At 31.6% G+C, this 23,527-nt stretch overlaps 2 protein-coding genes across 2 annotated transcripts; one reads left to right on the top strand and one right to left on the bottom strand.

Annotated features, from left to right (window-relative positions):
- Positions 1-20,466: 20,466 nt before the first annotated feature.
- On the bottom strand, positions 20,467-20,763 carry BDBG_04527 (uncharacterized protein; the record flags this gene model as incomplete). Its single annotated transcript, XM_031721711.1, has 1 exon — positions 20,467-20,763. One exon carries the CDS (start codon positions 20,761-20,763, stop codon positions 20,467-20,469), a length of 297 nt encoding a protein of 98 aa, XP_031578556.1.
- A 233-nt stretch (positions 20,764-20,996) lies between these two features.
- BDBG_04526 (uncharacterized protein) lies at positions 20,997-23,256 on the top strand. The gene has a single exon (XM_002624616.2). It carries the CDS (start codon positions 21,079-21,081, stop codon positions 22,252-22,254), a length of 1,176 nt encoding a protein of 391 aa, XP_002624662.2. The 5' UTR covers positions 20,997-21,078; the 3' UTR covers positions 22,255-23,256.
- Positions 23,257-23,527: the final 271 nt, after the last annotated feature.

Raw genomic sequence — 23,527 nt, 5'->3', positions numbered from 1 at the left:
AAATAGTGAGATCTTTAAGCTATGTGAATGATATTAATCTAGTCTACAGTTCAAAAACAATCAAAGAGAATTTAGAAGTAATTGAAAAAGCAGTAAAGAAAATCTTTGTTAGAGTAGATATCAATCTAATTCAATTTAATATGAATAAAACTGAGTTAATTCACTTTTTTCTCAGATTTAATGAGAAAGAACTAAGTCTAACTCTTTTCAATAAAGAGATTAAACCCAGTTTGAATGTTAAATAACTAGAAGTATGATTAAACTTCAAGTTGAATTTTAAATATCATATTCAACAAAGAATCATCAAGATAGAGAGACTACTAAATAGTGTAATCAGACTATTAAATACTGAGAGAGATCTATTCTTTCAGACTATGAGACAGTTATACATAGCCTGTATTACCTCAGTAGCTGATTATAAAGTTTAAGTTTGATGAAATAATCAAGATAATTTCACTGAACTCTTTCAAAGTCTATAAAATAGAGTTTTGAGAAGAATTCTGAGAGCATTCAAATCATTTTCTATTAAAGCAATGAAAATTGAAGCTTCAATTTCATCTTCTACTATTTAATTTGAAAAAGCCTGTATAAACTATGCTCTGAGAGTCATGAAGATGAGCTCAAATCATATAATCAGAAAAAGAGTCTCTTCTTCATTTTCATCAATTAACTCAGAAAATAAACTGAATTGAAATAGATTTCTTGATTAAAATGAGAATAATACTTTAAAGAAAATGCTCTCTCAACTGTATAGACTATGTTCACTGATTAAAAATCAATTTTCTTCATTAAATATTGAGAAAATTAATCATGAGAAGATATCTCTCTGAAGAGAGAAGCTGAAATCTCTCATAGACTTATAAATAAGTGAACTATCTAAAGAGAGAGAATATGAACAGTATTTAAAGAAGATCTCTATAATTAATATAAAGAACTCTATTCTGGTTTACTCAGATGACTCAAAAAATAAGAATTTAAATAGATTAGACACAGGCATTGCTTATACTGAAGATAATATCAATTTTATCTCAGATTTCTGAAATTTAGATTATGAATCTGAAGTCTTTGATGCTGAACTATTTGTAATAGTAAAAGCTTTCAAACTCATTGAAATAAAATCTTATAAAAGAGAAAATAGTTTGAAAGAGATATGAATATTCTCTGATAGTCAAGCTGCTTTAAAAAGACTTAGAAATAGTCAGATTCATAATAATCAAATGAATCTTAAACTGATTTTAAACTCTGTTTTGAAAATTCAAAAGAGAAGAATATCAAAACTGATAATTCATCTGCACTGAGTTCCTGCTTATATAAATATTCATGACAATGAATTGACTGATTCAGCTGTGAAAAAGAGTTCAGAATTAAGCAGATCTATTTAAAAAACAGTGTTCTAGTCTTTTGTAAAGAGAAAGATAAAAGAATCTTGTTTAAATAAGTGAAATGAAAGCTGGCAGAAACAAAAGAAGAGCATACATTATTCAAGATTTGAGATAAAATCAAAGTCAAAATCTTGTTCAATTAAATGTAGAAAGAAAATATTCTTATCTATAATTCAGCTGAAACTAGAACATGATTATTTCAAATTCTATATACAAAGATTTGATGATAGATTTGATTCAACAGAGTGCTTATTCTGCAATGCAAATGAAAATTCTGTGTATATTATAATACATTGTGCATTATACAATAGTCTCAGAGTCAGATTGAAGAAGAAGTATGATTTAAATCAATTAAATATAAGGTTTTTATTCTCAACTGAGATGGAAATTAAATACTTAATAGACTTTCTATCAGAAACTCAAGCAGCTATAAGAAAATAACTGAATTCAGAAGTATCTGAATATGAAGAGGTGAAAATTAATTAGATATGATCTGTTAAAACAGCTATATACTATCTTTTAATAATTTTATTTTGTTATAGTCTCTCTTTACTTTACTTGTTTCTTTCTGTTCTTTTCTATCTATCTATTTAATATGTCTATCTTTAAGACTATGTTCTCTTTTCCTTTATCATAATATTTTCAAATGATTTCAAAGTATCAGAAGGTGTTGAAATACTGTAATTTGTAAACAGTTTTTGTATTCTAAGCTGGAATTTTCTAATTTTACATATCTGAAATTAGTAAATGTATAATAGTTAACTCTATAGATATAGGAAAAACCCTGAGAACTAAAAGTTCTCAGGTAGATGTTATAGTCTCTGACTGCATACATCTATAATTGAAGAATAATAATAATAATAATAGTATTACAGATGTATCATGAGATGCAGATATTTCTAGAATTTATAAATTTCTATAAATGATTCATCTATACATATTCATGAATTACTGTTCTTCTTACAGATCTGTTAGAGAGAAGTGTTAAAGACAGAAAAATAAGACTGTTTATTCTTATTCAAGACACTGTGTGAGCATTTGCAGAATTGAAATAAGCTTTTACAGATGTTACAATACTGAATCACTTTAATTTCAATCTACTCAGTTAGTGTGAGACTGATGCATTCAGAAATGAATTCTGTGAAATCTTTTCACAGTTGACATCAGAGATCTTTCAATATTAAAAGAACTAAGAGATAACAACTCTCAGAAACACAGATAATGAAATGCCTGTAAGAGAAGGTTTTTTCATGAAGTCTATAAGACACTGCAAATGAAAATCAGTGATTTTCTTCTTCAAGAAGTTATCACTCACACAGAAAAGATATAATACTTATAATTAAGAGAGATTAGTAATTGTTGAATTCTTTAAGATCTGATAACATTATCTTCAGAGTAGTAAGTACTTAGTGTAAGTTCTCATTGATTATACAAATTTGCATTACTTCTTGATAATAAAGAGCTTGACAGAATATTAAGTCAGATGAGTAAAGCTGCTTTCAAAGTATGATTTCTATATCTGATATTATTCAGATCAGCTTAATTCTATTAATATATTATCTAAATAATCTGATTATAATATTATTGATGAGAAGAAGAATTCTATAAAATAATCTCTATTATCACTGCAGAAGAAGCTGACTGCAGAAGATTGAGATTCTCTGAAACTCAGAAATAATGCTGATAAGACAGCTGTATAATTCAGTATAGAAGATGAAAGAAAACCTAAGTCTCTGTAGAGAACTGACACTGAAGATCATGAGCTTCTTATATTATATCTTACTATCATTGAATTGATAAAGAATAAAACACTCTACAATCTTTCAATCTGACTACTTTTAAAATTTATTAATAAGTTACAGCAGAGAGATATCTTTACTGTGACTTAAATTCAGAAGTTGAAGAAGAAAGAATTCAGTTTATACTTCAAAGAGACAGACTCTAAGCAGAGTAATACTGCTAAGAAATCAAGTCACTGATAATTAGAAGAATATAAACTTTTACTGCTAAATGATTCAGTCTTTATCTCTTGTAGCAGAGCAGTGTATCAGAAGTTATTAAGAATTTATTCTAATAATTCTCATACTGAGCACTTTGAGTTAGAGAAGACTGAAGAGCTTCTAAAATATAAATATATTTAAGACAAGCTCTGAGCAGATATTAAAGAGTATATTAAGACTTATAATATCTGTCAAAGAATAAAGATTCTGCAGTATAAGTAATACAGTGAGTTAATATTACTGTCTATTTTAAAAAGTCTATAGTAGAATCTATCAATGAATTTCATAGTTAATCTGCTGAAGTCAACAAGAGTTAAAGAATATAACTTGATTTTGATCATTGTTAACTGCTTTATGAAGATAATAAAATATATTTCTATTTATAAAAAGATTAAAGCCTCTGAATTAACTGATCTATTTTTAGATATCATTATTTATAATCACAGTGCTCTGAAATTGTTGATAACAGATCAAGAATCTCTCTTTATCAGTAAATACTAATCAGCTTTTTACTATTATTTTATAATAAGACATCTTCTCAGCACTGCATTTCATTCACAGACAGATAATCAGACTGAATATCAGAATCAGACATTAGAACAGTATCTTCAAGTATTTTACTTATATTATTAGAATGATTGATTTAAATATCTTCTGATCACTGAATTCATATATAACAATGTAAAGAATATAATCTTAAAAGTATCTTCTTTCTATACTTATTATAAATATAATTCTTCATTACTCAGTGACATTGCAGACAACATTTCAAAGAGAGAAATAGATAGTCAGAATGTTAAACAGATACAGAGAACAGAGTACTTCTCAGTATCAGAAGTAAAAGCAAGATTAAAACTTTTAAATAAAATTCATAAGAAGATAGTAAAAACTATTTATCACATTCAGAAGCAGTAGATGAAATACTATAATTGAAAATATCTTTCAATAAAGTTCTTAATAGAGAATTAAGTACTACTTTCAGCAAAGAATATCAAGATAATGAGACTATATAAGAAGCTCAGTAAGTGATAACTAGAACTCTTCTCAGTAATAAGAGTGATGAGTAAGCAGATATATGAGTTGAAATTAATCTCAGAATTAAAATCAATTCATTCTATTTTTCACATCTTTTATTTAAAGCTCTATAAGTAATATCTCAGAGTTAGACTGACCGTGTGACCGTGTCTGAGACCAGGATCAGATTTTTTAATAGTCTCATTACTAATTCAACTGATTTCATTACACAGTTTTAACATTAGATAGTAGTCTCATACTATCTCAGTGAAACTTACTGTCTACTCTTATCACATTTTTCAAATGAGATCATGATTTCCACTTCTCAATTTAAATTATTTTTATTGCTTTAAATGACTTTAAATCTCATTTGAGTATTATCAAAAAGTGTTACTTTTTAAAAAATTAAAAATAGTCTAAAAAAACCTTAAAATGTCTAAAAATAGTAACTTTATGCTGAGAATGAGACTAAATAGAATCAAATGAGATCACTTTCTCATTTTTTTCAAGTCATGGTTTTATTTTAAGATCTGATATATAGTCACTTTGCATGTTTTTTTAATGACTAGTCCCAGCGGGATTCACGCCAAGAAATGTATGAGACTAGATCAAATGAGATCAAATATGAAATTCATGATTCCGGCGGCCAGTCTACTCAGAGTAGAGCTATCTCAGCTAAATAATATTAAGATTGAGAGTGATACTGAATATCTTATGAAGAAAATATTAAATAAGTGAATGTATTACAGCAAGCTTTAATATCTTATTAAATAAGAAGATTATTCATTATCAGAGAATTTATGAAAACTGCTTAAGCATTTGAAAAATACTGAGAAAGAGATTGCAAGCTATGAGATGACTAGTAGAGACTGTCTCATTACATATCAGAGATATTAAGCAAGAAATATCACTTAAGACTTCTTATTTTTCTTAAAAAAAGAGTTTTTTAGAGATAATCTTATAATGATGAACTGATATCTTGTGAACTCTGTAGTACTCTTCTTTTATTTTCTTTCAAAGAGTTTTTTTTAGAAGTTTAATAAGACTACACAAGTGTAAAATTCCTGAAGTGATTAAGAGAAAGAGATATTTAAAATTAATAAGATTAATATTATTAATCTACAGACTGCTGCTATTCTAATAAAGCTGCAGTCTATAGAAAAAGTAAAAAGAGAAATCAGAGTCTACTCATTAATAATCTCACTTTTATCAAACTTATTCTTCATTATTAAAGTCTTTAGCACTGATATCTTTATCTACTGTGAAGTTAGTACTGCAGTACTGTAAAAGAGTATACTATAGAAGAGTATAAGAGATGTATAAAGTATTAACTTATTAATTTACAAAGCATCTCAGTCATCTGCTTTAATTGAAGTAAAATTCTCTTTAATCAGTGATGAATCTCTGTGATACTTTTAACAGTAATACTGATTAATCTCTTCTTCTTAAGACTGGTCATTCTGAGGTGTTTTTCTATCTCAGAGACTTATACTTTCATCTTCCTTTACAGATAAGTAAGAGAAATCTTCTCAGTCTTGATAGAATCTGTTAATACTTAAAGCTCTGAGACTCTTACTCTGTACTGCTTAAGTATCTGAGCTTCTTATCAGAATTAACATGACATCTTCTTATAAGATAATACTTATAGAGAGATAGAAGTCATTGTTACAGATATAATGAAAATAATGAGAGTGAGAGAAGAGACATATACATAAGATCTTCTCTTTCTTCAGCTACTTAGTACAGTATAGACAAGTGACAGTGTTAATCAGAGATCACACTGAAGCCTTCTCACAGAGAGAGAATAAAGAAACTGTGAGACTCTGTGAACTCAACTCAGCAGTATTTCAAGCAGAGCTCAGATGTATCATAGAAGAGAAACTATAAATTAAACTTCTTAAAGCTACTGTTTCTGAAATCAAGCTCTCTCTGAGATTCTCTATGAATAATCACATGAGATCATACATTATTATGTTGATTGAGAGAAGAGAAAGTGTTGCAACAGTGATAAGAGAGATAGAGAAAGAACTGATTACTAATGAACTGACTGACAGAAGAAATAACATCTCACTGCAAGACACAGCTTCTATCACTGCAGCTGCAAGAGAAGCAGGAGAAGGAGAATAAGAAGATATGATAATAAGAGTGATACTCTCACAGTTCATTAACACTGCTGTCTTCATCTTCAATCTGGCTTTCTTAGCAGTCATGAAGACTACAGCCACATCATAAAGACATTAAATCACTAGAAAGTATCAGAATAAGTCTCTTATTATCTTTCAAGAATGATGCTTCTATACACTCACTATTATAAATGAGAGAGAGAAAAGAAAAATGTATCATAGAGAGAGAGAATCTTTTCAAAAAATTCTGTCACTACTGTTAACTTTGTCTCTAAAACACATCACTTTTACAGAGAATTTCATATATAGAATAGAATATGATAAGAGATCTATAAGTCACTTATTAAGTATATTTTTCACATTTTAAATCAATATATAAGAAATTCACTTATCACATATTTAATTTGAATAGAGATGAGAAAAGAAGATTTACACAGTCAGCAGAGAAACTCATCTATTTCTTTGTATTATATACAGCACACACACTGTCAAATCAGTTGATAACTGTTACTATATAACAAAGATAATTTCTAATCTGATAATCTTAAGAGTATCAGAACTAGACTGACTATCAGAATTATGAATTTCAGATTTAGTCTTATTTGATCTGATCTCATACATTTCTTAGCATGAATCCCGCTGAAACTAGTCATTAAAAAAATCGAAAAATCGAGCGAGTTTGTGATTATTCAGGTGTTTGCAGCTTGGTGTGATATGTACTGTTAACTACTAGAAGTGTTCATGGTAGAAAGATAAATGTAGAGATCAAATGTATAATAACATTCAAGCTGAGTTATGAATAGTATTCACGAACTCCAGTCTATATAGTTGTGTGTAGCCAAGGGCTGCTAGCCCTATTGGTTACGCGAGAGATAGGAATAGGGGTAAAGAATTCATAAGAAGTGGGATTTCTTACATACTCTTCTCTCTCTAAGGCTTTATCTGTGAAGCCTTTCACTGAGTGACTTCATAGTCAGCTCAGCACTGCAGTGATACTCACTAAAAATCCTTCACATCTATAAAAAATCTCAGTGAGGAAAAATCCCTTGTTATTATAAAGAAAAAAGAGTCTGTCACTCAGTTCCTTGTTTCATAAGATTCTTTATAATTTACAGATTCTTCTCTGACTATCACACAGATTCATCTCACACCTTTCATACAGAAGAGTTTCAGTTGACTCTCAATCATTTTTATAAGATTCTTGTGTGATCATCACACAGATTCATCTCACAGATGAATCACTCTCTGTGAGATCACTCTCATTAAAGAGAAATATTCATGAGTTAATCTTTCATTCATTCTCACAAATCATTGCTCTTTGATACTGTAGAATTATGAGAAATTTTCCATTCTTTCATCAACTCTGTAGAATTATAGAATCAAGATATCTGCAGTCTGCAATCACTCTTTATAGTCATATAGAAAGATTCAGATCTGCAATTTATAATCACTCTTATTTACTAGAGTGATCTGACTATTCTGCAGAATCACTCACAGTGCAAGCAAATCTCTCTAAAGTAGTATAAATATCTCAGATCTATCTGTGAAATCTCATCTTCTTTTTTCTTTTTCTATAACAGCTCTCATTCTTATAAACTGTGAGTATTCTCATTCATCTGTGAAGTATTTTCACTCAGATAACAGAGAGAGAGTGTTTCTAACAGTGTTCATATATTAATTCAAGAACTTCTCAAGAATAAAAATTTTTTCAATTTCAATCTCTTTACAAATAATATCTGATCACTGTTAAGCTTCTTATGAGTGTCTCTGCAACTTCTCTGATTGCTTTTTATCAGCTGATAAAGCAGAGATGCTGTCACTCATGATCATGCCTTTATCTTTCTCAGCTCTGTCACTGCATCTGATCTTCAGACCAGCAGTCAATCCTCTGTCTTTCTCAGGCCAGTCTCTGACTTCAAGCAGTGCAGTTTCTCTCTTTGCTGTAAGTCTTCTTATAAGTAATTTCTTACAGACTCTAGCTAACAGTTCTTATAAAGCTCTCAGTGTTGTCAGTGTCTTCTGCAGTCTCACAGGCCTACAATCATCTCTCTTCTGCTCACACAATCTCTGACCAGGTATATATGAATATGTCTAGGTTCTCTATCAATGATTCTCACATCACAGTGCATTTCTGCAATCTCATTGTCAATGAGAGATGAATCTCTGAGTACTCATAAAATCCAGATAATCAAGGCAATGTGAATGTCATGAATTCATGATAGAAGTTGATCTGAGCAGATGAGCTCTCTCTCTGTATCTTCATTGTTTTCAGGCTGAATACTTCAGCACAACTGAGAGAGTGAATACAGCTTTATAAGAAATATCTGATCACATGCACAGATGATCAGTCTTCAAGACTCTGCTACAACTGTGTACACTCTGATGTTCAGCTTCTCTGAAGTCTGTGCATTTCTGACAGTCTTTATATCAAATATAATAATTGTCTGTACTACAGGCATGATGCTTTCTGCTTCTTTGAAGAGAAAAATTGATAGTTGTGAGAGAATTGAGTGTTGTGAATATTAATGATGTGAGTGTGAGTTTTCTTTGTTTTTTCTTTATTAATCTCTAAATTGCATTCACAGCTCTGTTTATTTTCTTGTTTTTTAACTTTAATAAGAATATGTTTTCTTCTTCTCTTATGTATGCTGCAGACTGTTCATCTCAGTAGAAACTCATCATCTTATAGATTAGGATTTGCAAATGACAGTGTTAATGTCTTTATCACAATCAGATTCTTAGCAAAGACTGTATTATTCTAACTTATCAGAATTTACAGTATGAAAGTCATATCTCAGCTTCTGCAGATATCTTATCTACTCAGATAATTCTCAAGTGAACTTATTCATCTTATCAGAATACTCTTATCACTGAATCTTGAATCAGAGCTTGTGATCTCACTTCTCTGAGTCAATAATCTCTTTAATCTGATATTCTCTTTCACTCTCTAGTGCTTCATAGATAGAGTGATAAATCACAGAGTTCTCTTCTAAGAATTCCTTGTATTCACAGAGTAAAGAGATATGAAAAATATTGTATATCTGTAACTCAGATAACAGTTTCAATCTGTAGAACTGCAGACTAACTTTCTTCACAATCTTACAAGACTCTATTCATAAGAGATTCAGCTTCTTATTAAATCTCTGTATGATGATGTTTTCTAGACTCAGTTAGACTCTATTATCTTTCTTAAAACTCTTTATAATATACTTGAAGTCATAGTATCTCTTCTAATACTCTTGAGTCTTTCTCAAGAATTCACAGACTTTCTTCTGAATCTTCTGAATTCTCTCAGCCTGTTCACAGGCATTATCACACTTTATAGTGTACTCTTGCAGATTCATCAAGATCATCTGCAGATAAGTCTCAGTGAGCATCTTAAAGAGAATTTTATCTGTGCTGACATGTTTTGAGTTGTTATATGTGAACTTCATGAGTGATAATCAATACACTCAGTCATTCTGATTATAATTGATAAAGCATTACAGATACTGTTTTAATATACTCATCAGATGTTCTATCTGATCATCTGTCTGTTGATAAAAAGCTATACTTAGATCTTATGAGATCTTCAGTATAGTTATCAGATCAGATCAGAACTCTTCTATAAAGATTGATTCTTTATCTGAGATAATGTTCACAGATAATTCATGCAACTGAATCACATTGCAGATGAAGATATGAGTTAAATTCTTTGACTTTAAGTTCTTATGAGTGAGTATAAAGTGTGTCATCTTAATGAAGTGATTCACTATCATCAGTATACTGTTAAAACAGACATTATATATGTTCTTGCTTTCAGAGAGACTCACAAGAGTATTCATTTCTAGCTGTTCTCAAGGTTTCTGTGAAATGAATAGAGAAGTAAGTTCTTCATATAATCTGAACTGCACTACTCATGAATTCTGATAAATAGTATAAGAATTTACTATCTTCTTCACAAGTTCTCATATCTTCAGTCAGAAGTATTTTCTTATAAGCAACTCATGAGTTCTAGTGTCTATAAAATGACTCACTAGAGAAGAGTCATGATATCTTTTAATAAGTTCTACATGTAGAAACTCATTCACAGATATATAAATTCAGCTCTCTCTTTACAAGAGATTATTTAAGTTTCTTCAATTCTTTATTTCTGCAGAGTTAATCTCTGTTATGAGCAGTTTCTGAATATATTAAGTATATTCATTCTTCAGTTGCAGTTCAGACAATCTGAATAGAAGATTTTATGAAGACTTATACTCTGTTTCTTCTTACATCAGGTCTTCTGCAGTGCTTCTTAAAGCTCATAAATTCTTCAGATTATAGATACTCTCTTCAAGAATTCTTGTAGAGATTCTCAGAGTGTTAACTCTCAGTGTTGTAGAGAGTAGTTATACAGACTTCTTTTCTCTCTTCTCTCTCTTCTCTTATAGAGAATTGAGAGACTCTTCAGTCAATCTCTTCATAACACTCAGTCTGAGCATCTTATAAAGCTTTTCTATCTTCTCTAGTCTCTCTGTATCTGTCACTCTGATCTTCTTAATATAGTCTGATCTGTGAGAGAGTTCATTCACTGAGTTCTTAGTTTTCTTGATATATTCTATCTTGAATCAGAACTCACTCAGTCTCTGAGCTCAGTGAATCTGTCACTGTGAGAGTTTCTTGATTGAAGTAAACTATTACAAGCTGTTATAATCAGTTCTAACAGTAATCACTGTTACAAGGCTCTCAAAGTAGTGATATCAGTGATGAAAGAATTTCACTATTATAAGAAACTTCTAATTATGAATGTTATAGTTAATCTCTGTGAGTTGCATCTTCTGTAAGAAAAAGGTCACTGAAACTCAGTTCTTATTTAACTGTAGTTATAAGACTATTTCTGAAATTGCAAAGAAGAAGACATCTGTCTTCAATCTGATTAAGAGTAAGAGATTAAAGTGAAATAGTATCACTGCATTTATAAATATCTGTTTCAATCTTACAAAGACTCTGTAAGCTTCTGAGATAAGAAAGTTCTCACAGTTCTTTCTTCTCAACAATCTTTTTATTCTCTGTTTATAAGATGACTTCTTCTTATTTTCATTCTTCAGCATGTCTGTAAGAGCTAAGAAGATTCTTATAAATACAAAGATAAATCATCTATAGAAATTCACAAAGCTCAGAAAGATCTGAATCTCATGAATACTAGTTAGCTTCAGTTATAATAGAATAGTCTCAATCTGTGAAGATTTCATCTGAATATCATCTGCAGTGATTACATATTCTAGGAAATTAATTCAGTGAGCACTGAAGTTGTACTTTATAAGCTTAACATACAGTTCTGTCTTATCTAAGACCTTCAACACACTTTGTACATGCTCAGTGTGTTCTTTCTTCTTCACAGAGTACACTATCACATCATTCAGATATATTACTATGAAGACATTCAGATATATATGAAGTATTTTATTGATGAAAGACTGAAATGCTGTGAAGACATTAGTCAGATCAAAAGATATTACTAGATATTCAAACAGTTTCAGTGCAGTTCTAAAGACAGTCTTTTATTCATTCTCAGACTGTATTCACAGTCATGTATATATATTAATCACATTCAGTTATATGAATATGACAGCTCTCATGAGATAGTTGATCACATTCTCAATCAGAGACAGAGAGTAGCAGCTCTTTATTATCTTAAAGTTCAGATCACAGTAGTCTATATACAATCTGAGATCTTTATTCTTCTTCTTTATGAATATCACAGAGGCTTCTACAGAGATCTGTGAAGATTGAATAAAGTCATTCTTCAGATTCTTCTTCACATAGGTCTGTAAAACCTCTATCTCATGATGAGAGAGCTTATAGATTGATTCTCAGAAGGATTTCTACTCTTCTATCAAATCTATTATCAGATTCTTCTCACAGTGAGAAGAAAGCTCAGCTGTCTTAGCTGAGCTGAACATCTCTGCAAGATCTCAGTATTTCTCTGATATCTGAAGCTCAGTTTTCATGACTGTGAGATTCTCAGACACTTGCAAAGTCATTATATAGATAAGCTTGTCTTCTCTAATCAACTCTACAGCATTAACTGCTTCTATCTCTGTAAGTGAGTCTGTCAACACTGATCAGAAGTATAAACCTGACTTACAGACAGCTATGTGTGAATTATGTCTTTGAAGTTATATAAGTCTCAAATACATGTTATCTGTGATGTCTGTGATAATCACAGTTTCTGTAAATCTTCTCTAGATTTCAGAGAGATCTTGCAATTCAAAGATGACTCTTATAAGTCTCTCAGCTCTCAGATCTGAGTTCTCATATTCTGCTTATTATAAGAGCAGATTTCCAGTCTTCATCTTTCAGTCTATTCACTCTGTGAGCTTTAGAAACATCACAGTGATCTGAGATTCTGAGTTTATCAATGCTTCTCATACTTATGAGACAGTAGTATCACAGCACAGTCTCTCTTCATGAGCAAGCATTTTCATTGAGAAAGCAACAGATTCAGATATTAGCTTCAAGACTCTTAAGAAGGCTGTTGCTGACTCTGTTCACAACTTCTCAAATTTCTATTTTAATTTGTTCAGACAGTTTGTATGAAGATGTTCTGATTTAGAACAGATGAAGCAGAGTCTCTTTTTCTTGATCTCTCTATTATACACTCTGTTTGCAGAAGCTTGTAAAGCTCTCTCTTTCTGCTCAGCAGTCAGACACAAATCTCTCTATATCTTGTTATCTTTTCCTGACAAATCTGTTCTCTGTTATTCTGGCCCTTGCAGAGTCAGTCAATGATCTGCTCTCTGCAGGTCTGTGACTCTCACAGTGATCTGCAAGTGATGAATGAGAGTCATCAGTTTCTTCAGAGTCAAGAACTTAGAGTCTTGTTCAATGAGCTTGTTCTGTATATCTTTATTCAGTCTCTTTATAAATATCATCATTCAGATCTTGTTTCAGAGCTCTGTTTTCACAGGTCTCAATTTACATCACAATTTCATGAAGTGCTGTGAGTAGTCTTTATCAGATTTCTCATCTCTTTTTCTAATATTGATGATCACAGTTCAGATATTCTCTGTTCAGCTCACAGAGTCTCTCAACTTGTTCTCTAGATAGGTCTTAAGAACAGATCATTGAAATCTCTTATAATCATTCTCTAGATGATTCAGCCAGTTCTTGACTTCAGTGTAATAGAGGTCTGTCATTATGTAGATAACAGCTTCTTCATCTTTCATGTCACACAGTCAGGCTTGTGAGTCAATTTCAAATACAAACTTGCAAAAGCTTTTATAGATTGTGATTCAATAGATAGTCTTAAGTGATTGTGACTTGAGAAAGTTTCTTTTCAGTTCACAGATATCTCTGAAGATCATGTCTAGAGACTCAGTTTGAGAGTGTTTGCAGATAGTAAGCATTTCTTGTAGAAAAATAGCTTGATTCTGCAGGAGATGCTTAAGAATGTTCTTCACTGAGATTGATTTATTCATGAGTTCAGAGAGTTTCTCTGTCTGAGATGTAGAGAATGATGTTCTGTGAGTGATTGATAAGTTCTCTGAGACTTCTTTCACAGAAGTTATTTATAATTCAGATGACTGCTTCTGAGTATCTGCAGTAGAGTTCACAGAAGTTGAAACATATAAGTTTCTAGTTCTTTCAGTCATAACAGGTGATTGCTGACTGACTGAGCTTGAAATGTAAGAATAAGTGCTCACAGGTGATTATTTGAGTGTTTGCAGCTTGATGTGATATATACTGTTAACTACTAGAAGTGTTCACAGTAGAAAGATAAATGTAGAGGTTAAATGTATAATAGCATTCAAGCTGAGTTGTGAATAGTATTCACAAACTCCAGTCTATATAGTTGTGTGTAGTCAAGGGCCGCTAGCTCTATTGATTACGCGAGAGATAGGAATAGAAGTAAAGAATCCGCGAGGAGTGGGATTTCTTACAAAAAACATGCAAAGTAACTATATATCAGATTTTAAAATGAAATCATGACTTGAAAAAAATAAGAAAGTGATCTCATTTGATCTCATTTAGTCTTATTCTTGGCATAAAGTTACTATTTTTAGACATTTTAAGGTTTTTTTTAGACTATTTTTAATTTTTTAAAAAGTAATGCTTTTTGATAATGCTCAAATGAGATTTAAAGTCATTTAAAGCAATAAAAATAATTTAAATTGAGAAGTGAAAATCATGATCTCATTTGAAAAATGTGATAAGAGTAGACAGTAAGTTTCACTGAGATAGTATAAGACTACTATCTAATGTTAAAACCATGTAATGAAATCAGTCAAATTGATAATGAGACTATTAAAAAATCTGATTCTGATCTCAGACATGATTACATAGTCAGTCTAATCAGAACTAGACTGGCTACTGAAATCATGAATTTCATATTTAATCTTATTTGATCTGACCTCATACATTTCTTGGCATGAATTCTGCTGAGACTAATCATTAAAAAAACATGCAAAGTGACTATATATCAGATTTTAAAATGAAATCATGACTTGAAAAAAATAAGAAAGTGATCTTATTTGATCTCATTTAGTCTCATTCTTAGCATAAAGTTACTATTTTTAAATATTTTAAGGTTTTTTTTAGACTATTTTTAATTTTTTAAAAAGTAACACTTTTTGATAACACTCAAATGAGATTTAAAGTCATTTAAAGTAATAAAAATAATTTAAATTGAGAAGTGAAAATCATGATCTCATTTGAATAATGTAATAAGAGTAGACAGTAAGTCTCACTAAAACAGTATGAAACTACTATCTAATATTAAAACTGTGTAATGAGATCAGTTGAATTGATAATGAAATCATCAAATATTCTGATTCTGGTCTCAGACATGGTTACACAGTCAGTCTAATCAGAACTATACTCTTAAAGAAAAGAGTATTATCATATCTCTGACTATGTCAAGACTCTGCTGTGATTTCACACAGCTCATTACTTCTCTATAAATGATTTCATTTATTCTGCAGACTGTTCAAACTGGTTTTCAATCACTCTATGATATCATTCAGATATAATATAGAAAGATCTGATTGATAAATATAAGAACTCTACTTCTATATAAGATCAGCAGATTACTCTTTTATAACAGTGAGACACTGCTGAGGTATTACTTCAACTATTCTTACTCATAGAATAGAAGAAGAGTATCTGCTCATTATCTATATAGAATAGCTAGATGCTGGCTTCTGATAAAAGAAGTCAGTGATTCATTTTTCTACTACTGAAATATATATAAGAGTTACTGCATTTCTCATACAATCTTCTTAGTATACTAAGTATCATATCTGTGATATTCTTGCAATAACTCTGTAGCTTACAAGCTCACTATTTAAGTAAGATAGTTAAGCTCACTTATACAGCTTCTTAAATAACTATCTCTACATAATGCTGCTGACTAGTCACCGCTTTGATTCCGCTACATTACAGTTATATAAGAATAGACTGACCGTGTGATCATATCTGAGATCAGAATCAGAATATTTAATAGTCTTATTATTAATTTAACTAATCTTATTACATGGTTTTAAGATTAGATAGTAGTCTTATACTGTCTCAGTGAAACTTACTGTCTACTCTTATTACATTTTTCAAATGAGATTATAATTTTCACTTCTTAATTTAAATTATTTTTATTGCTTTAAATGACTTTAAATCTTATTTAAGTGCTATCAAAAAGTGTTCCTTTTTAAAAAATTAAAAATAGTCTAAAAAAAACCTTAAAATGTCTAAAAATAGTAACTTTATATCAAGAATGAGACTAAATAAGATTAAATGAGATTACTTTCTTATTTTTTCTAAGTTATGATTTCATTTTGAGATCTGATATATATTATTATTATTATTATTCTTTCATTATACTTATATGCAAGTGAAGCTTATGATAAGTTCTTATATAATGTTAAATACAGATTAAGTATTGATTATACAGAAGAAAATACAGGTATTAAGATTATATCAAGATAATAAGAACATAGAAAAATACAAAAAAGTGACAATTAGATACATGTGATAATAACTTCTCAGCTCAGAAACATAGAGTAATTCATTGAAGTAATTTATACACCTCTGTATTTATTAGAAACCTGAGGTGCTTGAGTTCCGGATTTAATGTATTCTCTGCGGGTTTCGAACCCACGTGCCTTGATTTCCCACGCCAAGATGCTACTGGGTGGCTGTATTAATCATTCAGCCACCGGGGCGAGATCTGATATATAGTCACTTTGCATGTTTTTTTTAATGATTAGTCTCAGTGAAATTCACACTAAGAAATGTATAAGATCAGATTAAATAAAATCAAATGTAAAATTTATGATTCTGATAATCAGTTTATATAAGAGTAGTGACTAGCAGACAAAGAAAAAGTGTAAGAAAAGAAAAGAGATAATGAATTGATTATCAACTGTAAGAATTAGCTGTAAAAAGATAAATATTATTATACACACTTCATTTATTTTCATATATTATACATTTAATCTATTTTCAATGCCACATTATCTGAAAAATATCAAAAATAAAGAAAATCTCAAAACTTAAGATCTGTAAGAAATTTGAGAGCTGTAAGCTGTTTTAATAACAATGTTATACATGTCTCTGATTTCTCTATCACTCTGTGTATAACATTAATATTGTTTATCACAAGATTAACTGAAATGTTAATATAGAAATATATACACATGTGTGTAGAAAAATTGAAGAAGAGTGCAGAACTCACAGAGTCAGAAGTCAGAGCAGAGAAAGTGAAAATGAAAGAAATTGAAAAAGAAGAGAGCACAGAACTGAATAAATAACAGTAGAAGTTACTCAGAGTCAAATGCTTATAATTTGATATATACACAACCTTATTCACAGAGAAGATGTTGAGAGAGAAAACAGTAGAAGAAGCTTGAAGATAAGAGAGAATAGTCTCAGTAGTATTATTATCTTCAGAAATTAAAATAATCTCTGATACTGAAGCAACTAAGAATTATTATTAGTATATAAAACTGTAAAAACAGAGATAATAATTATCAAATGAACACTCACTGATCTTAGAATTGTATACATAATTATAACACATACAAGACTTCTCAAGAAGAGAGAGAGAGATACAGAGAAATACAGAGAGAAGAATATAATATATAAATAGCTCATTTTTATAATAATATCTCAGACAAGGTGTATAAGTCTTATATCTGTAGATGTAAAAGAGTACAACATTTATATTCTCATTTCTGAAAACATAGATATCTTTTATCTGCATTACAAAGTCAGACAACAGATATCAGAGAATAGGCTAATATAAGTCTATTATTTCAAAGAAATTTATCAGAGTGAATATATCTACAATGTTAAACTTTATAGTTATAAAAAGTTTCTTGATATCTATAGATATTATAACTTCATATATAATAAAACTCATAATAATTTTCACTAGAAAAATCAGTATTAGAAAAGAAGAAGAAAAAGAAAAAGACTTACAATCTTAACACTGTTAAGAAGAGAGATAATTCTTTAGTATAAATGTATAATTATCTTATTATAAATATTTAAAATAAATATAATAATTGATGTTCATGACTGAGCTTTAAATAGTCATGTTGTATACAGTCTTCATATAATAAATTATTCTAGAGATCAGTAAGAAGAGCAGAAGTATATATACTAAGAAATGTAATTTATCAAGTCTACACAACATCTTCTTGAAATGAGAAGAGCTGATAATGACAGTAGAAGTGACAGAGGCAGAGAGAGTAAAAGTAGTGAGAGTAGAAGTAGTGAGAGTGAGAGTAGTAAGAGCAGAGATAGTGAGAGTGAGAGAATCAGATGCAGAGAAAAGTGTAGAAGATTTAAAGAAAACAGCAGAAGAGACAGAAAGAGATATGAAAGACTCAGTTATATATAATACAGATAATTTCTTCATTATCATATTCTTTAAGTTCTCAATCAATAATTCAATATTAAGGCATTTACTATTATCTGCAGATACAGATCTGTCAATACATGAAGATTCTACATAAGTTAAAATAAATATATCCGTATCTGCATTTATATAAAATTATGTCAGAAGATATGATCAGAAAACATAATTAGAAAACACAATCAGATATCTGCTAGAAAAAGAGAGTTAAGAATGTATAAAAAGATGAAGAAGATGTATTATTCATGATAATATATTCTGATAATTATTAGAAGAAAAACAAGTTCTGACTACATTTCACAACATATTACACTTACTGCTAATAAACTATCTGATATGAGCACTATGACAATACTTGTTATGAAAATGAGAAGTCATTGCTAGAAATGTGTATAATGTGATAGATAAACAGATTGAAAAGAGCTTGATAAAAGAAAGAGATGCAGAAATCTTGTATAAAATAATAATATTCAATGATGATGATAACAGAATAATAATTAAAGAATGAAAATATTAATGAATAAGTAATGTAAAATAGTGAAAGCTTCTCTGAAAGCAGCTTATATCAGAGTCACATGAGCATAACTGAATCTAGTGAGAGAGAATATAATTTAGAAGAATGTATAATCACTGAATAATAACACAGCTGCTTCTGAACATGCTTATAAATGTAAAAAGATTATAGCAGACACTAATTAATTTAGTATAATATATATAAAGCCAGCGTACGCCTGTAATCATACACTGGCTTAAGAAACCTTTGAATTACAAATTTAGAGAATTTTCAATTTTAATCTTTCTATCTTTATAATAGATATAGAAGTGTAGAGACTGTGATAATAATAAAGTAATTAAAAAGCTTATATTAAAATATATAACAGATTCAGAAATCTCAGATTTCTGTTAAAATAGAGATATATATATTTTAGAGAATAATATAAAGTTTCTCTTAGAGAGTAAGATCAGATTAATCTCAGTATAAATATATAAGATTATATTAGTCTATTAATAAAGCTTAACTAATTCAAACTTATAATTAGATTAAGTAATTTAAATTATACTATAATAAAACTGAAGTAGTGACTAATTAGTGATATTATATAGATAGTTATCTAGAGAAGTTATATAAGTAGACTTAACTATCTTACTTAAATAGTAAGCTTGTAAGCTATAGAGTTATTACAAGAATATTATAGATATAGTACTTAGTATACTAAGAAGATTGTATGAGAATTACAGTAACTCTTGTATATATTATCAGTAGAAGAAAATGAATTACTGACTTTTTTAATAGAGAGTCAGTATCTAGCTATTCTATATAGATAATGAGTGAATACTCTTCTTCTATTCTATAATTGAGAATAGCTGAAGTGATATCTCAGCAGTGTCTCACTATTATGAAAGAAGCAATCTGCTAATCTTGTATAGAAGTGAAATTCTTATATTTATCAATTAGATTCTTCTATATTGCATCTGAGTGATGTTATAGAGTGATTGAAAACCAGTTTGAACAGTCTGCAGAATGAATGAAATCATCTGCAGAGAAGTGATGAGCCGCGTGAAGCCGCAATGAGACCTTGACGCGGCCAGGGGCGTGACAAAGAGACATTTAACATAGAGAATAAGAGAGAATATAAGTCATCATCTGTATCAAGCTACTGTCTCATAGCTTGAAAATCAATTGTATATTATTCTATAACAAGTTTATCATAAAGCAGTTGCTTATTCAACTTTTAAAATTTAAATCTCTGATATTGAAATATCTTCATATCTGAATAATATTGAAAATACTTCTTCATAATCTCTGAGTTATTAATGTCTATTTCATGTTCTATATATCAAGTTCAGTCAGAGATCTGATTCTTATGTTTCATTCACAGTCATTACATACATTTAAATTGTCTTCATCAACTATCAAGATTGATTTTATTGATCATTTGATGAGTGACACATTGAACAGCTTGAATCATTATATTTTATTCATAAGGCTTGAAGTTTTCATTGTCTATTTCTCAGCCTTTCTTTTTCATGTCAAGCAGGCCCTGCAGCATTACCTCATCCATTGCTGCACTTCATGAAATATGTATACAGGAGGCGGATTGGGAGGCGGATTGGGAGGCGGATTGGGAGGCATATTGGGAGGCATATTGGGAGGCATATTGGGAGGCATATTGGGAGGCATATTGGGAGGCATATTGCGCGGCATATTGGGAGGCAGATTTGGCGGCGGGTTGATGATATGGGACACCTATTATTATTGGCGTGGCAGGCAATATGGCAGGTGAGGGTGAGCTCGGCCACTGGCTTGATGAGATTGGCATTTCTTCGGGTTCAAGACCCCCATTATTTGAAGACTGACTGCCTGGCATGTTGCACAGCTCTATCATACAAAATAGGTGAGGTTAAAATGGAAGAAACAGAAATCTACGTTGTCACTATTATGTGTAATTGATTAAATACGTCAAAACCACTACAAGATTAGGGTGGCAATCAAGGTTTGAAAAATCAACGCCGGCAGCACGCTAATATCCACTTTTTGGGGGTAGGTTTAACAGAGGTTAACCGTGCAACCGAACACGCCCTAGTTAATACTACTGCTCGCTTAGAAGAAGCTTGCGGGGAATGCACCACATTGCCAAAAAAAAAGCAAGAAAAAGAAAACAATATTGGCAAGGATCCAATAAATGAATATCAAAATGGCGGATCCATCACGATCTCACTCTCACACACATTCACGATCTCGCGTCCTACCCACTGGGTCAGTTGCTGGTGATGATGATTCTTCACACTCAAGCTCTGTCAGTGGACATCCTCCTGGAGCATTTGAAAGCTCCATTAATGAACCTCCCGAAACACCCTTCCAATTCGAATCTGGTTTGAATACAGCCCCTGACACAGTCAGGCCGGCCCCCCGATCTACCCGACAGCTTGATGAAGCTGGCTCTCATGATGAGAATACCGGTCACCCAGGTGTCTACCGTTCGGGCGAGGCCATATCAGACCAGCAGATGCAGCATCTTATGATGACATTTGAGATGGAGAAGGAGAGGCGTAGAGCCCTAGAGCTCAAATTACAACTGGAAAAACTCCGTCAACAGAGATCCTCTAAGAATCAATCTCAGGATGTCAACAATCATCCTCCCACCACTTCTACGGCCCGTACGCCCACATGGGATCCCAATCTCGGTGAAAGGTTGGAATACAACCTCTATGATCCGGATAGCCGTGTTGGCAAGGCAATCTCCCAATTCAAGGAAGATGTCAAGAATGCTGTGAGGCCAAACAGTCTAACCGGCACATCCAACTACACCACCTGGAGCATCTCCATGAAATTGAAACTAGTTGATGCACAGTGTTGGAATATAATAGAGAAACAGCAGGCCCAGAACCCCCTTCAAGATGTTGAATGGGCTCCTTTTTGGGATGCTAGGAACCGATGGCTCTACACATTCATTTCGAACTCATTGGGTGCCGGCGTCAGGCCACATTTTTACAAATATGATGAGGATCGGATCGCTTATACCCTCTGGCATGCAATCGAAGAGGAATACTCCATCCCAAAGACACAATTACGCCGTGAGGCAGTCCTGGAATTCACCTCACTTGGTGGCACGCAGGTCACTAACCTGCACATGTTCTTTGATAAGTTCCGGGCCGCTATCATGAAATTGGAGATGATGGATGCTACCCCCCCAGATGCGTGGGTATTTGACATCTTCTACTCTGCCCTCCCCAACAATTGGAGAGGATATGTTCAAAAGAAGATTGAGGAGATACAAGAATCCAAATCAACAGCTGTGGTGTTGGATGTTCATCTTCTCATGGAGGAGATCCGCAAGGTTTACACCTTCCACATTTAGGTTTTGAAATTTGTTTCCCCTGAATTTCTTTCTAGTATGTTTTAACCCTTCCTACCTCCTTTTTTTCATATCTTTCATATATATATACATTCCTGTGTTCATATTTCAAAATTTCTCATAAATATATCATACGAAAGATATATACACATATATATATATTTTATAGAGCTCCTCGTACCGTCTATGTTTGCAATTTTTTATTTTACTTTTTATTTTATGCCTCTTTGAAAACATTACCGCTCGTGGATTTGATTGGTATAGTTGGCCGTGTGCGAGCTGTCAGATATGTGTCTTATGAAAGGTTAGCTATCTACAAATGTCGCACAGCTATCCGTATTCATTTATTTATATGATGATAGCATGGGTGGATTTGTACTTTAGCAACCACAGCATCAACCTCGAAGCTGAACAACGTCCCTCGTTTCTGAATACGCTTCCGCATTTCTTCGTTTGAGCGGCCACATTATTCGAAGGGGCTGTTAGAAGCTCTTAACTCTTAACTATATATTCTCTGCGGTTTCCTTTGACTGTGATATTGCTTGCTTTCCCTCCAAACCAGGCGCCATGAACACCCAATGAACTCAATTGCAGTGCTATCCCTGGATAACTCCCTATTCACAGTATGACCATAATCTGACCACATCTTTGTTTGCCTCGAGACAAATTCACATCCACTGCGGGGATAGTGGATTTAACATCCCCAGCCCTTCAGAAATCGAGAATGGGTGAATGCCATTGTATGAATGGGAGAGAAAATGTAATGTGGACTCTGCCTGAACTGCCTATTAATTCATGCTCGCTATTATCGACTCTCAGAGGTCTATGTAATGAGAGGGCGGGCATTGATTATATCTCAATGAGAGTGTTCACCTTTTCCTTCTTTATTGTATCACAACCACCTCCCCACAACGTTGGCTTATCCTTATAAAACAATGAGATCGTATACACGATGCACGTATCACAATAGTATATTGCCCATAGATATAACACCCCATCCCGCACCATCCCCACCAAATCATATTCACTCACCGTTTTTCATTCCCCTCCACCAGCCTCTCCTTTTTCAATACACTTAAGGAGAAAGCCTGGACAAATAAAAACCCTCGTTCTCAATTGCCAGCGCGTGAATGCAAGAGGTATAGAACTACAGTCGAGGGAGGCTGGGGAGAACAAACAAAGGAGCAACTCCGTACCAGCTGCAACTTGCCTGCTCGTTCTTCAACATCAGCCTCCCTCTCCGTCCTGACCCATCTTCCTTCCTACCCTTCTTTTC

Source organism: Blastomyces gilchristii, assembly GCF_000003855.2.
Source record: "Blastomyces gilchristii SLH14081 genomic scaffold supercont1.9, whole genome shotgun sequence".
Taxonomy (NCBI): Eukaryota; Fungi; Ascomycota; class Eurotiomycetes; order Onygenales; family Ajellomycetaceae; genus Blastomyces; species Blastomyces gilchristii.
This window is presented reverse-complemented; position numbering and strand designations above follow the sequence as displayed.